This window comes from Sciurus vulgaris (assembly GCF_902686455.1).
Source record: "Sciurus vulgaris genome assembly, chromosome: 8".
In the NCBI taxonomy this organism is placed as follows: Eukaryota; Metazoa; Chordata; class Mammalia; order Rodentia; family Sciuridae; genus Sciurus; species Sciurus vulgaris.
This window is the reverse complement of record NC_136468.1, coordinates 105,687,665-105,701,994: the sequence shown is the minus strand read 5'-3', so window position 1 is coordinate 105,701,994 and position 14,330 is coordinate 105,687,665. Positions and strand designations below refer to the sequence as shown.

The following is a 14,330-nucleotide window of genomic DNA, read 5'->3' as shown; positions in this document are numbered from 1 at the left end:
CCTGGACCCTTCTAGCATGGGAGAGCTATAGGAATCTCCTCCTTTCCATCTGGCCTTGCAAAACTGGACAAAGAGCTAGAAGTGGCAGGTAGCTGCCCTTGAGGGTAGGCACAGGATGGATATTAGTGCCAAGGGCAAACCAGCAGAATGAAAAATGCCCCCAGAATCTTCCTATGGTTTTGGTCAGGGAAAGGACCTACTATACACATGGTCCATCTGGTGACTCTATATCATGGCCAGAGGTAACATCAATTGTAAACACACTGACATTTGAACTAAGGAGATGAGGCATCTGGAAGGTTGGGCTGTATTGAAATCTGTTTGAGAATAAAACCCCTAGTTTAAGATTTCTTCAGGTAATTAAGTGAACACAGTAATAAACTTTGACTTCCCTACACCAGGCAACACTGTGTTTAAGAGTGGATTCTTCGTCCATGCTACAAGTCCTAGTTGGTGTCCCTAGTCAGTCCTAGAATTAAGGTGAGAACCTGTTTCATGTCAGAAAGAGGAGCAAGCAGGTGAGAATAAATTCAGTTCTACTGCAATCCAAGTTCCAGATCTTATTGTTCCTGAAGGTTGGACCTTGACAGACAGATGGATGTATGTTTTCATCTATTTTATTCTCAAAGGAATTTTTACTTTTACATCCTTGAACTTGAGATGGGAGTGATCTTGCCAGTTCTTGAGAAGCCCTCAAGCCATCTTTTCTATTGTCTCTGGGCAAAGAATTTAGCATTTCTTTAATGGCTATAATCTAACAATCATACCTTCTTTAGCCACAGCTTTTCTTGCCTTTTTCTGGCCAAATTGCAAGTTTTCAGATCTTTCTACTTTACTTTCTGCTCCTGATTATCATAGTAAACTTGGCTGTAAGCTGCCAGCAGTATGAGTGCCATCCCCTGAATGCTGGGCTGCCTTGAAATTTCCTTCACCAGATGAATTAGTCCATCACCTTTAAATTCAGATTCACAGAAAATCTCAGGACAAGGACAAAATGCAGACAACTTCTTTGTCAGAATGTAACATGAATGACCTGTAGTTCAATTTCCAAGAGTCCCCCTTCTCCTCTGAAACCTTCTAAGCCCAGTCTTCACTGACCACAGGACAATCAGCATTCTGGTGTAAACTCCCACCTCTTCCTACAAGGTTCTAAAGCTTTTTCAGCTTGCATCTCTAAATTTTCAAAATTTGTCCCCCACACAAACCAGCTCCAAAGACTTCTGAACCACATGGTCAGGTTAGTCACAGCAAGGACTCCACTTCTCAGCACCAATTTCTGTTCTAGAGAGCTTTTTCATCACTGTGACCAAAAGAACCTAATAAGAACAATAGGAAAAGTTTATTTGGCTCACAATTTCATAAGTCCCAGTTCACAGACAGCCAACTCCTTTGCTCTGGGCCCTAGATGAGGCCAAATATCAAGATGGAAGAGTGTGGAGGAGGAAAGCATCTCAGGATATGGCAATCAAGAAGGAGAGAGAGAGAGAGAGAGAGAGAGAGAGAGAGAGAGAGAGAGAGAGTACTTTGCTCTCCAGGGACAAATTACAAATCCCAAAGTCACACGCCCAGTGACCTACCTCCTCCAGCACATCATACATGCCCATAGTTACCACCAAGTTAATCTCTATTAATGAACCAATGGGTTATGACTCTCATAATCTAATGATTTCACCTCTGAACATTCTTGCACTGTCTCAAACATGAGCTTTTGGGGAACATCTCATATCTAAATCATAACAATGTGAGACAGAGATAAGAATCACCTCTGTTTGAATGACCAAAAGACAGAGAAATAGCTCTTGTCATGTAAATTACTGGCAATGTTAGCATAGCTATAGATGCACAGGTAGAAAGTTGCACTATTAGAGGGAAAAAAGGCCATAACAGGGCATGACTGTACTGAGAAACTCCCTTCCAAAGGGTGGGTCCCAGGGAGGCTTGTCTTCTGTTCAGAACATGCCTAAGCCTTTTCTCTGGAAGCCTGCTGTTCATCCCCAAATTGTTCACAAACCGAACAGCACTAACTCTGAGGAGTCCCAAGCTCTACACTTTGGTTTTCCAATGCCACAGGTGCTACCTTTCCCAGTCCACTTTCTCCAGTTACCTTCTCTTCACTTCCATACTTCAGTATTACATCTTCCCCAAAACACACATGCTGATTTCCACACTGTTCCTTCTGCGTCCTCCCCTTCATCCTTCCAGCACACAGAGCAATTTTCCTTGGATTCAAAAGCACACACTATTCCTTCTACCTGCCTCCCTCAGCTGTCCTCTCACACATCATTTAAGGCCCAACTCAAATGCCATCACCCCTTGGAAGTTTTTCCTGACCATTGGGCAGGTTTGCCATTCCTCTGCTGGGTTACAGATGTATTTGGAAACCTCCTCTGTTCTTCTCATGGTCACATTGCCCGCTGTGGTTTGGTCTCTGATGAGTCTCTCTGGACAGCCTATGAAGCCCTGTGACTGGAACATGAAAGTGTTCAATTACCATTTGTGGGTAACAGTCATTTGCAGTGTCAGCAGTAGTGATGTTGGCAGTTGATAGTCCCCAAAGCATCTCCAAGCCCAGAATATAGAACTCTGGAAGGCTTACCCAGCAGGTGCTCCAAGGGAGGGAACTTAGCCTTTCTTCACTCATACCTACCCTGGGGGAAATTCTCAAGCCTTAGGCTGTGACACAAGTCCTGAAAATTAGTTCATCAATGTCATTTGCCCCAAGGAGTTTGGAACTTTTTATTCTGAATCTAGTAATGGTCTATAAACCTGACAGCCACATCCCTGGAGACATGGGGAGATGGTACTTGCTGTGGGCAGTGCCTAAGAATTGAGTTCTAAAGGTTGCTTACACATCCAGACCCTGAGCAGAAGAGAAGAAAGGAGGCCAGAATTATCAGTGACAAGCTGCCATCAGCAGTAGAGAAGGCTAAAAAATAAATGAGGCATTTATGTCAGAACTATAAGATAAGCAGGGTGGCCTCAGGAATCACTAATTATAATTGGGTCAACTAGGTTGAATTAGTGCAAAGAAATATGTGCAGCCTTCTATTACTCTGATGGTTATATACTACTTCACAATTATTAACAATTGTATGCCAAGTTCCTTTAAGAGGAGGAAAAACATCTTTCCCACTAAATGCTCTAGATTAGGTTCAAAACCACAAACACCAAGTTAATTGAAAGTTTGACAAAATTAACTAGCATGTCACAAAATTGAGTTTTATCCCATCCAAATCCTTCCTGCAACAATTACATTCTGGGGTTTTTTTTCCCCCGGCAGTTTGTCAAATAAAAATGGCTAAATATTAAAACACAATTCTCCTCATGTCAATACCACGGATTTACTCTGCTGTGGCAAGATTTCATGATAAAGGTGATGACAGTCTATATAAAACATTGTTATAGGAATATATCCTTTGAAAGTTGAAATTTAAGTTTGCTTTGTCTCCTGTTAGTCCATAAGTTTGGTTGGACGCCTGGCGCTCTGGTGCCCCCTAGGAGCTTCTCTAGGAATAAGCACCCATTTCTCAAACTGCAATGCAATGGCAGGGCTCTCAACTAAAAATGAAGGAGAACCAAGAGCAAAGACTTATTTTTATCCTCTCTAAAAAGATATTCCTTCTAAGTGTTCCCTGCCCACTAGCCAGATGATAAATCTGGGCAAAAGTGCTACACTAACTAGTGATCAGAATGGCTTCAGAAGACAGGCTTGGGACTTCCAAGAATCGATTTTGATACAAAATCCAGCTCTATTTTCAAAGTCAAGGTCTCTGTGGTTATTTAAGGAACAAATGTAACTGAGGGATTTTTTTTTTTTTTTTTTTTTTGCTTCCTTTAATTTTCCAATGAAATCAGACCCTGTTCTTGGGTGTCAAAGCAGATACTCTGCAGCTACAAAGGGGTGATACAGGAGAAAGAAAACAGCAAGTGATAATTGTGGCACAGTTTATTGTAAACAGAGTCCAGCCACAGCATGAGTATGGTTGGAGAAGAGCTAATATGAAAATGAAGGCATTGTGTGTTGGCAGGGCTGCCATGGAGACCAGGGCCCTCCACACTTCTTGCCTTTGGTCTCTTCCTTTGTGAAGGTCCACTAATAGAATATTATTGATCTATTTGCCACAGAAAAAAAGGAACTAAATTGGTGTTCCTATTCTAAAAGGAGGCTATATATATTTATAAAATAAAAATGTGTGTGTGTGTGTGGAGAGAGAGAGAGAGAGAGAGAGAGAGAGAGAGAGAGATTGAATATGAATGCTAACTTCACCAAAAACTGCGAGCTGGAGTGGGCAGGAAAAGAGGTCCTGGTTTGCTATTTCTGCTCCAAACTGCACAGGTCCCCTCTAAAACTACTATCCACCTCCTGAAGTAAGAACACAATTTCAACAATGCTTAGGAATGTTCCCCGCGGTGGTCTCACTTGTTCCCACTGCTCATCCATAAACTGTGAAAGAGCCACGAAGTTTTCCAATCCAATCCTGGACAACTAGCGTCCTCTGTTGGTTGTCTAGAGAAGGAGAGCACAGACAACACTGGAGAGACCCGCGCAGTAGAGAAAGAATACACCAGTCACAAAGACCTCAAGGGCGCGTTGGTGCCACGAATGTAAACTCTATTGCAAAGTGTTCAGATCGCGCCGATTAGTGAGAATCCCTGTGCCCACTTGAACGTACCGGAAAGAATTTAGTACAGGGATACAAAGATGCCTTCCAAAAAATATGAGTGTTAAAATTACTAATTTTAAGGACTACTTGGTTATTAATTACGTTTCAGCGGTGACCACTATAGTGCCTTTAGTTCTTTTGTCGAGGATGTAAACTCTATTTGAAAACGTAATTAAACAAAATCTAAAACAAGAACAACTGTTGGGATGTAAAATCTTCGAATCCCTTGCCTTAAGAACAAATTCGCTGCCAGCCCACTCTGCTGAGGACTTGCAACAAGCAGTAAGTGTGAATCGTGTCCGCTTTGAGAGACAAGCCTGTAACCCGTTGAAGACCTCCTGAGCTACTGCAGAGCACGAATTTGTGGGTCCCTGCGGGATTCGAATGGCCCAGCGGGTGCAGATTAAACCCGGCAGCGTCTTGGCTCCCCGAGACCCCGATGTGAATCGGGTATTCTCATTCAGAAACGTTCCACAACATGCCCTACACACGGATTTAAATTTTCGAAAGCTTTGCAAAGTACACAAGAATGAAGAGTAACGCTTGCCAGTTTCCCCAACATCTGTTAGCCGCGGGGCAACCTCAGTACCGACGTGGAGGGGGGAAGGGCGGCGGCGGGGGGGCAGTCAGGGGCGCCGAGTTGGCTGGAAATGACTGAGGTGACCGGCGGCACTGCGGTAGCCTGAGGTGCCGAGGTGGCTGTGTAGCCAGGGGCACCGTGGTTCCCGCGAGTAACCGGATGGCTTTGGCGCCGGACGTGCGCGCGGGGAGCAGGTGCCGGTGCAAACCACACGATGCGCGCCCCCGCTCTTGGACCCCGCTGCACAGGGTGAGACGAGAGCCCCCGGAGTCGTGCTTGCGCCGGCCCGCCCCCCTCCGACTCCTGGGCGCGCCGTTCCGGGGCGTGTCCTCGGCCACCCCTTCTCCTATATAGCAGCTGGTGCGCCCAGGCTGCCCAGATGCGAGCGCTGCGGCTAGGTGCTGAGGACCTGCAGTTGCCTGCTCGAATCCCGCAGCCTCGCTCCACCTTCTGTCGCTCAATCCCGGTGTGTTCCGGCCTGCTGAGCAGCGGGCCCTCGCGGTGTGCGCCATGCATCGGGCGCGCCCCGCGCTCTGGGCCGCTGCGCTGGCCGCATTGACGCTTCTTCGCGGGCCGCCAGTGGCGCGGGCTGGCGCGGGCGCGGTGGGCGCGGGCCCCGTAGTGCGCTGCGAGCCATGCGACGCGCGTGCGCTGGCCCAGTGCGCGCCACCGCCCACAGCGCCCGCGTGCGCCGAGCTGGTGCGCGAGCCAGGCTGTGGCTGCTGCATGACGTGCGCGCTGCGCGAGGGCCAGCCGTGCGGCGTCTACACTGAGCGCTGTGGCGCCGGTCTCCGCTGCCAGCCGCCGCCCGGAGAGCCGCGCCCGCTGCAGGCGCTGCTGGACGGCCGCGGGTTCTGCGCTAATGCCAGCGCCGCTGGCCGTCTGCGCGCCTACCTGCTGCCGGCACCATCCTCTCCAGGTGAGCTGCCGGCGTCAGGCACATCGCGCGCAATAGCCGGGGACCCGGTACGAATGGCTGGGGGGAACGAGGTGTGCTGCTGTGAGACACTCAGCACTTCTCACCCATAAGGTCGTAGTGGGAAAATCGGCTCCTGGAAACTAAGACCCTCCGCAGCCAACTTTCTACTTGCTTCGTTCTCATAGTGCAGAGGTCTAGTAAATTGCAAAACTCTTTCAGTGAAATTGGCTAGGTTTCATTAGCGTGGAGAGCGGATACCGAGATTGGCCGTCTGCGGGAAGTACCTGGGGCTGGGAATGTGGCCCGGAGGTAGAGAGCTACGCCCAGCATGCGTGAGGCCCTGGGTTCGATTCCCCAGCACCTCAAAGAAAGAACGATCCTGAACACAGGAGATTCTCTTTTCCCAGTTCGGAGTCTCAGGTGTGGACTGTGCAGCCCAACTCTGGAACTTGGCTTCCATTCCCCACAAAGTAGAAAGGAGCCCGTCAATCCCGGAAAAGACGCCAAGGTAGAAACGCAGGGGCGGATTTGGACGCGAGGAGGTGGGCAGGCAAGAAGTAGGAAGATACTTGTCTAAAAATAGTAACATTTGCGTAGTCTTTGGCTTGGAAAGCAATGTCTTGTCTTCTTGTGTCCAGAAACAACTGAGGTGGGATTGCGGTTGGAAAACCTGACGTTGAAAAAGAAGTAACCTCTCAAGGTCACCCAGGGGAAACCATCCTATAAGTTTGAACCCTATTTGCCACTCTTAGTACCTTAGTACTGTGCACCCTGTCACACCCAGCACCTGTGAGGCGGTCGGACAAAAACTCAGGTGCTGTGTACTGCGGAGAGTACAGACTCAGTGGATTTCAGTGACAGAGGAGAGTTGAAATCAGAGGACTTTTTCCCTCCTTAATGCCAAGTGGAAGGAATGAGGTGCAATTGAAGGGAACTCCAAGGGAAGAAAAATGCAAATCTTTGGCAATTCCCCCTCCTGGATCTGCCACTATCTGGCAGACAGCAACTGTGTTTAAGAACATCACATTGTTCCCTTAAAGTTTAAATGGATTTGGCAGCTGTTCTAAATTTCAAGCATGCTTAGCCAGTCTCCCTTAGTTATGTGAGGAAAGTTCCTGCCCTGCACAGCTGAAGGCAGGAAGAATTCTTCTCACCCTAGTCCCCCTAGTCCCCATCTGTCATGCTGGACAGATGGTGCTGGGTAAACCCCCATCCAGCATTAGCAAAATGGACAGTCCCTTTATAATTTCTGTAGTTGTAGAGTTACACTCTTGGATGAAGCTATTCCCTTGCTGGGCAAGGCTGGCTTTATTCATCCCTAAGAAACCCGATTAGCAGAAAGACAAGATTCCAGTGGTCTCATGGCTCTAGCCAATTGTTAGTCTCTGAATGCTCTTCTCTCATAGCAAAAGCGTGTCATTTGATTGTGAAGCTTATATTGTTCTAGTGTATTTTGGAGTATTCAAAAAGTTACCTTAGAAGTACTTAAAATAATGTCCTTTTTAGTTAGGCTTTAATAATCATTATGATTATAATCATTATAACTCTATAGTATGTATGTTGGTTGATGTGTGGTTTTATAAAATTATTTTTTAAAAACTAAGTGACTTCTAAAATTAATTTGGGGAAAAAGTAAACTTATAGTCAAAAGTCAATTTTCTTGCTTAAGTAGAACCCTTATCTCTTCAGGCTCTAGTCTGCAATCTCAGCATTAAAAGAAACAAAGCAAGTTTAAGAAATTACTCAGGGTTCTTGGAAAAGAAATGCAAATATGTTTATTTACATATTCTTAGCATCTCCATTGTCCTAGTACTTTCGTGAAAAAGAAAAAAAAAAGAACTGAGATTAAAAGACATTAAAACTAAACTGATCAATTGTGAACCTTTTCTATCAAATACTGAGCTAGAACCTGGGAATTTTTACTCCCGAAGGCACAAAACACCTTGGGGACCTCAAGGAGCTTTTGGGTGGGTGAGGAAACTGAGTCCCAGGGAGAGGCTTTCCCAAAATCTCCCCATAAGCCTGCTGGTTGGAGAAGAGAGCAAAGTGTCCACAGCCCAATTATTTCATCAGTCTGGTAGTTTTCAGGGAACCAGGCATTAGCTCCTCTGGACAAAGAGCCACTTCCCTGTGGCCACAGCTGGTCATATCCCCTGGAGGCAAGAAACAGTTCTACAGTAATAGATTCCAAACCAGTTAGACAACTGACCAGCCCACTGATAAGGGGAAGCATTAAGGTTCTGATGGTGGAATAATGTCCTTTTTAGTTAGGCTTTAATAATCATTATGATTATAATCATTATAACTCTATAGTATGTATGACAATCACTTGTACCTGAAACTGAAACCCTCTGAGGGTCAGAGCTGTACACTGGCTCAGATGCACCCAGTTTGGAAGCATCTCAAGTCCTTTTCTATAAAGGGGATAGAGTGAGGATTATGGCTACCCATCCAGCACCCATTTAGTCATATACCTGAAGTATCAGTTAAACTATGAACATTTAGGCATCCTTGTCAATTATTGGGCTTTCTTCATTAGCATTTTTAATTATAAAAGGGGACTTCTCAAGAGGTGGCTTTCTCCTTCACATCCCCTAACCCCAAAGAATGAACACTCTTTTGGCACTTAGAGATCTACATTGTGGGTGGGGGGTTGGTGCCATCTGTGACTCAGGTGCTGCTGTGCTGACAGGCAGGGAGCATTCACCCAATAATGTGCCCCTGGAGAAGCACAGAGTGAGTGTAGACCTTGAGTCTTAGTGATGGGACAGATGGAAAACAAGCCCCCAACATGTCAGTGTGATGCTGGGTCCTGCAGCACGATCCTTCGTGAATAAAATTGTTTTCCCATCTGAACTGGACAAAAATTTCATAGCACTGGCAACGTAGAGGACAGGGCTGATCAAACTGGAGTGAATTTCAAAATTCCAGGAGGGCTTGTTCACACCCAGACTGCTGCCACCACTTTTCTGAGGTAGAGAATGTGTGTCTTCCCCCAGATCCCAGGAGTAGTCTCTCCTCCCAGGAGAGGGAAACCACTCTTGAAGCTGCCTAAGAGATTTCTGGTCAGCTCTGCAGCCACTTTTGTGGTGTACACTCGCCCCCTGCTGGACTGATAGAGCCCTACTGTCTTGGAGTCAACTGGGGGCACTTGATAAGCAGTTCCTACTTGGAGTTGCAGCTGCATAGAAAAAGCACATGGTCGGCTGACTTTTAAACAGATGGCCTCTTGAGGTAAAGCAACCACAATCCAGCAAGCAGTACTATAGAATAATATTTTATCAAGGTTTTTTTTATTTACTTGGAATGGTCGAATAACTTTGTCATTTAGATGTAATAGTAAGATTTTGAAAAGACCATTGTTCTATGTCAACAGTAATCACATCTTTGTCTCCCTTTTGCTTTTCCAGGAAATGCCAGTGAGTCTGAGGAGGACCGCAGCACTGGGAGTGTGGAGAGCCAGGCAGTCCCCGGCACACACAGGGTGACCGACTCCAAATTCCATCCCCTCCATACCAAAATGGATGTCATCAAGAAGGGGCATGCCAAAGATAGCCAGCGCTACAAAGTGGACTACGAATCACAAAGCACAGACACTCAGAATTTCTCCTCTGAGTCCAAGCGGGAGACAGAATATGTGAGAACCATTCCTCTTAAAGCAGGGAGAGGGGAGACCTACCAAGATCCATGAGGATTGTCTTCACATGACAAGTCCCAGTGGTCCTGGATGTGTGGGCAGCCTCACGTCCCTCCTAGCACTTATAAAGCACGTTTTGTGGGCTGGGGAGATAGCTCAGTTGGTAGAGTGCTTGCCTTGCAAGCACAAGGTCCTGGGTTCAATCCCCAGCACTACAAAAAAAAAAAAAAAAAAAAAAAAAAAAAAGCATGTAGTGTGCCCTCAAGGCCTCTGCACACAGAGAGGTTCTCATAAAGATGGTTTTATTTTATTCACTGGGCCCTGTTCTTGGACCCCTGCCAGATTCTATGTAATACTCTGGGAATTTAAAAAAAAAAAAAAAAAAAGGAGGGAGGAATAGCAGTGATTAGCATCTTCATGGGACTTTCTTGCTAACCTACACAAGAGGTACTGAAGGGACATACATTATAGGTCCTTCCTGGGATGATTGTGTGGGTATTACACATAATAGAATATTAAAGCAATAACCGTGTCCCTTTGTTTCTGGTGCTTCCTAATTCACAGGGTCCCTGCCGTAGAGAAATGGAGGACACACTGAATCACCTGAAGTTCCTCAATGTGCTCAGTCCCAGGGGTGTGCACATCCCAAACTGTGACAAGAAGGGATTTTATAAGAAAAAGCAGGTAAGGGCCTCCACATGTTTTCTTCCTCTTCCCCTCTCTATTGCTTCAGAGGAGAAATTGGCCTTGGGTCAACCCCCACATTCTTCTGGACATGGCTCCAACTCTGAGCCATGTGGCACTGGTACTGTGACTTGGGGTCAGTCTCAGGAGATGGGACTAAGGGCAACTTTGACCTGTTGATCTAAGTGAGGGTTGAGCCCAGATCCTCAACCCTACTGTCTTTCTACCATCTATTTTAACCACTCACCCAGAAGATACATGGAGGAGCCCTTTACAAACTGTAAAGGGACACATCCACACATTTGTTAATATTGTGTCATGGAGTGTGACATTCTGAATAACTACTGTGGTGAATTTCTAACTTTAGGACATAAGATCCCATAGTGATGCCTTCCTGGTGGTGATAAGCTATAGGGGATAAACAAAATTTAGATGTAGTTAAACCAAGTTAAGTGCGCCTCTCTAGCACACCACGGATTTTAGAAGACCTAAGCAAGCAGAAATGGCCATAGCCAGACCATGTTCCAGTGTTTGTCTTAGCAGCTGTGGTCAGAGAACTTGTCTTCTTCCATAGCTGTTGCTCTCAGGCCCTTAATCACATGGCCATTTTCTGCCAGTCCCCCATTTAGCAGATTCATACTGAGAAGGTGCCACATGTAAAGCTAGGCCTGAGCTCTGAGAGACAGTCTGGTATCCCCAAGGCAGAAGGAGCATACTCATCCCCCTGTTCTTATGGAGAGGTTATTCTGCACACCCATGCACATAGACACGCACACCGCCACCTACACATGATTTTTTGGGAGTCTTGGCCAAAATTTCTGTTTTGCTTTCTCAGCCCAGCAGAGCCATGCTGGGAAAGCCACCTCGTGCCCTTGTTACTGACTCACCCAGAGTGTTTGTGTCTGTTTTCTCTCCTTCCCATAGTGCCGCCCTTCCAAAGGCAGAAAGCGGGGCTTCTGCTGGTGCGTGGACAAGTATGGGCAGCCCCTCCCGGGCTACGACACCAAGGGGAAGGATGACGTGCATTGCCTCAGCATGCAGAGCCAGTAGACTCCACTACACCAGGTAAGCCCAGGGACTGGGTGGGACTGTGGGGGGCTCAATATCCCTGGCCCTGAGGGCTTCTCCTCCTGGGAGTGGTGAGGTAATGAGAGCTGGGCATAACCACTGGCCCCTACTCAGTCTCACTGACCCAGGAGCTGCAGCCAGGCCCAAAGAGAGAAAAGCAAGGGGACAGATAACTCAGGCAGGTACAAGGAGAGGGAGCTCCCCATCCAGCCAACCAGAACACAGCTAGAAAAGCCAGAACCAGTGTGGTTTCAGACACTGAGCTTCATTTTAAATAGTTTACAACATGTAATCTTCAACACATGTACAGCATGAAGGTTTTTCAAAGTGAAACTTTGTTCTGGGAAGTCTGATGGTTCTTTATCTTCACACCAGGGAAACTGTTTTCATCCAAAAGAACTTGTTAAAGACCCTTGTTTCTAAATTAAAGATGTGGCTAATTTTTTTTCCTATAAATATATTATGAATATGCTGAGTCTGCAGTTAATATAATTTTTAAGAAAATTTTTTTTATTAAAATTTTTTTAAATTTTTACAGACTGCATGTTGATTCATTGTACACAAATGGGGTACAACTTTTTATTTCTATGGTTGTATACAATGTAGATTCACACCATTCATGTAATCATACATATACATAGGGTAAAGATGTCTGAAAGAAAACTTGTTTAATATGAAATTGGAATTTTAAGCCATCATTTTGAAGAATGCTATTCAATATTCTTTTTTTCTTTTAATAAGTGAGGGAGTTGTTGGCAAACAAATAAGAAATAGATTCTTTCATCTCCACAAGACATTTAGTAAGCAGTAGAAGCGTTGTATTTAGTCAGGGTATTTTTTTCCCTTAGAAGTTAGAAAAATAATAGTTCTAATGTTAGGGTAACATTTTTCAACTATGAGCAACTTATAGTGTTCTTTGCTTTCTTAAATTGACCCCAGCCCACCGCCCACACCTCAACGTCATTTGCCTGGGGCCTATGTCTGCAAATCCCAGAACAAGATTTGTACCCTTTTGGTTTTTGGGGTGGTCGTACCAACATATTTCCTTTTCTTTTTGTTTCAGTTAATGTGGAGTTCAAATACGCCTTATTTTGCACAAAAGACTGCCAAGGACATGATCAGCAGCTGGCTACAACCTCCATTTATATTTCTTTTTTGGTGAACTGATTTAAAAAAAAAAAAACAACCAAAGTTTAGACAGATTTTGAAATGCCTATGGTTCCTTTAAATGGTAAACTTGAGCATCTTTCCACTTTCCAGTAGTCAGCGAAAAACAGTTTGAATTTCTCTGTTGCTGCCTATAAAAGTACTCACGCTCTCGTGCACAAGGCTGTGGATTTCTCCCCACCTGGACTTTTCACCGTGTGTTTGCCGAGGCGGCCGACCCTCCGACTTCAGGACTATGGCAGCTGTGTTGCTAATGTAGAGAACACACTTCCTCCCCACCCTCTGTGAAATGATCACAGGCCTTATCAAGAGTAGGAAAACCCCTAAACCCCAGTCACCTGGACATCCTGGCACACTATCCTAAGGCTCACAGCCCTTGGTGGCGCCATCTTTGAATCAAAGGTCTATTCCCTCCATCACGAAGATCATTGTTCACTCTGCCAGTGACCGTATCTGCTTGGAAACTATTGCAGAGTAGAAGGTGGAGTCTTAAAAAAAAAAAAAAAAAAAAAAAAAAATGACCAAGAATGTTCTAGGGAACTCTGGGAACCAATAAAGGCAAGTATTTCTAACCCTTCTTTGCCAGGCAGCTTCCTGAAGATGTGGCCCAGTGGAAGAACCAGGATGGCCTTGGCTGTGGCCCCCACAGGGCAGGAAGGGCAGGGGCAGTGAGCCTTAGCCTCTGTGTTCAACAGCATCACAAACATGGCAGGATTCTTTGGATGACTGCAGAAAATAGTGTTTTCTAGGTGAACTCCTCAAAACAAAGTTTATTTTTGAGGACAGTTTTATTTTTATCTTATCCTTCTTGGTACAATGTTAAACAAAATATTCTCTAAACGGGAAAGATGAATAGCTTGTTGGGGAGCCTATCAAGGACACTGGGAACACATAGAGAATCACCTGTGTTTGTTGAACTTGGAGTTCTCATGCTTTCTTTATAATTAACACATATATTCAAAGAAAATACGTTCTTAATAATTGTTAACATTGTATACAACATAGCCCAAATATAATAGGATCTATACTAGATAATCCTAGATAAAATGTTAGAGATAATAGATGATATAACCACGGCCATGACCGAGGAAAAGAGCTCGTGTCCAGAGGCTGGGCTGCTCTCCCCAAGGCCAAATCCATGGAGGTCTGGCAAAGAGGGGCACAAGGACACTTCTGCCCTACCTGTCACGGCCCTGGGGATGGATGCACACTGCACAGAGCTCTCCTTGAGAACACAAAGGGGTCTCGAGACATTCTGCCTACCTATTAGCTTTTCTTTATTTTTTTAATTAAGTTTTTGGGAAAAAAAAAAGTATTTTTGAAAAGTTTGTCTTGCAATGTATTTATAAATAGTAAATAAAGTTTTTACCATTAAAAAAAAAATACCTTCTTCCCCTTGTTATTGACTGCCTCCAGGTCTTATATCATGAAGGAAATAACTCTTGAGAGGGTAGATTATTCTGGACATAGTAACAGACTTCATAAACATGTTTCCCTGTCTCCATGGCTAACAAAAGAGCCCAGCAAGACAGCCCCAGTGGCCATCACTGACATCCATGCAACATTGTGCAACATCTGGAACAATATCCAGTTCTGGGAGGTTGTATTAGT

General features: G+C 45.2%; 1 protein-coding gene across 1 annotated transcript; it reads left to right on the top strand.

Annotated features, from left to right (window-relative positions):
- The first annotated feature begins 5,619 nt into the window (after positions 1–5,619).
- On the top strand, positions 5,620–12,788 carry IGFBP3 (insulin like growth factor binding protein 3). The gene is made up of 5 exons (XM_079150791.1): positions 5,620–6,163; positions 9,574–9,800; positions 10,365–10,484; positions 11,409–11,549; positions 12,616–12,788. The coding sequence occupies exons 1-4, from the start codon at positions 5,755–5,757 to the stop codon at positions 11,532–11,534; spliced, it is 882 nt and encodes a 293-aa protein (XP_079006917.1). The 5' UTR covers positions 5,620–5,754; the 3' UTR covers positions 11,535–11,549; positions 12,616–12,788.
- Positions 12,789–14,330: the final 1,542 nt, after the last annotated feature.

Bases quoted from the DNA above. Each gene is read 5' to 3' on its own strand.
- IGFBP3 (XM_079150791.1), top strand. From the start codon at position 5,755: ATGCATCGGGCGCGCCCCGCGCTCTGGGCCGCTGCGCTGGCCGCATTG. The intron at 9,801-10,364 runs GTGAGAACCATT...CCTAATTCACAG, and splicing joins CCAAGCGGGAGACAGAATAT to GGTCCCTGCCGTAGAGAAAT. The intron at 10,485-11,408 runs GTAAGGGCCTCC...TCCTTCCCATAG, and splicing joins GATTTTATAAGAAAAAGCAG to TGCCGCCCTTCCAAAGGCAG.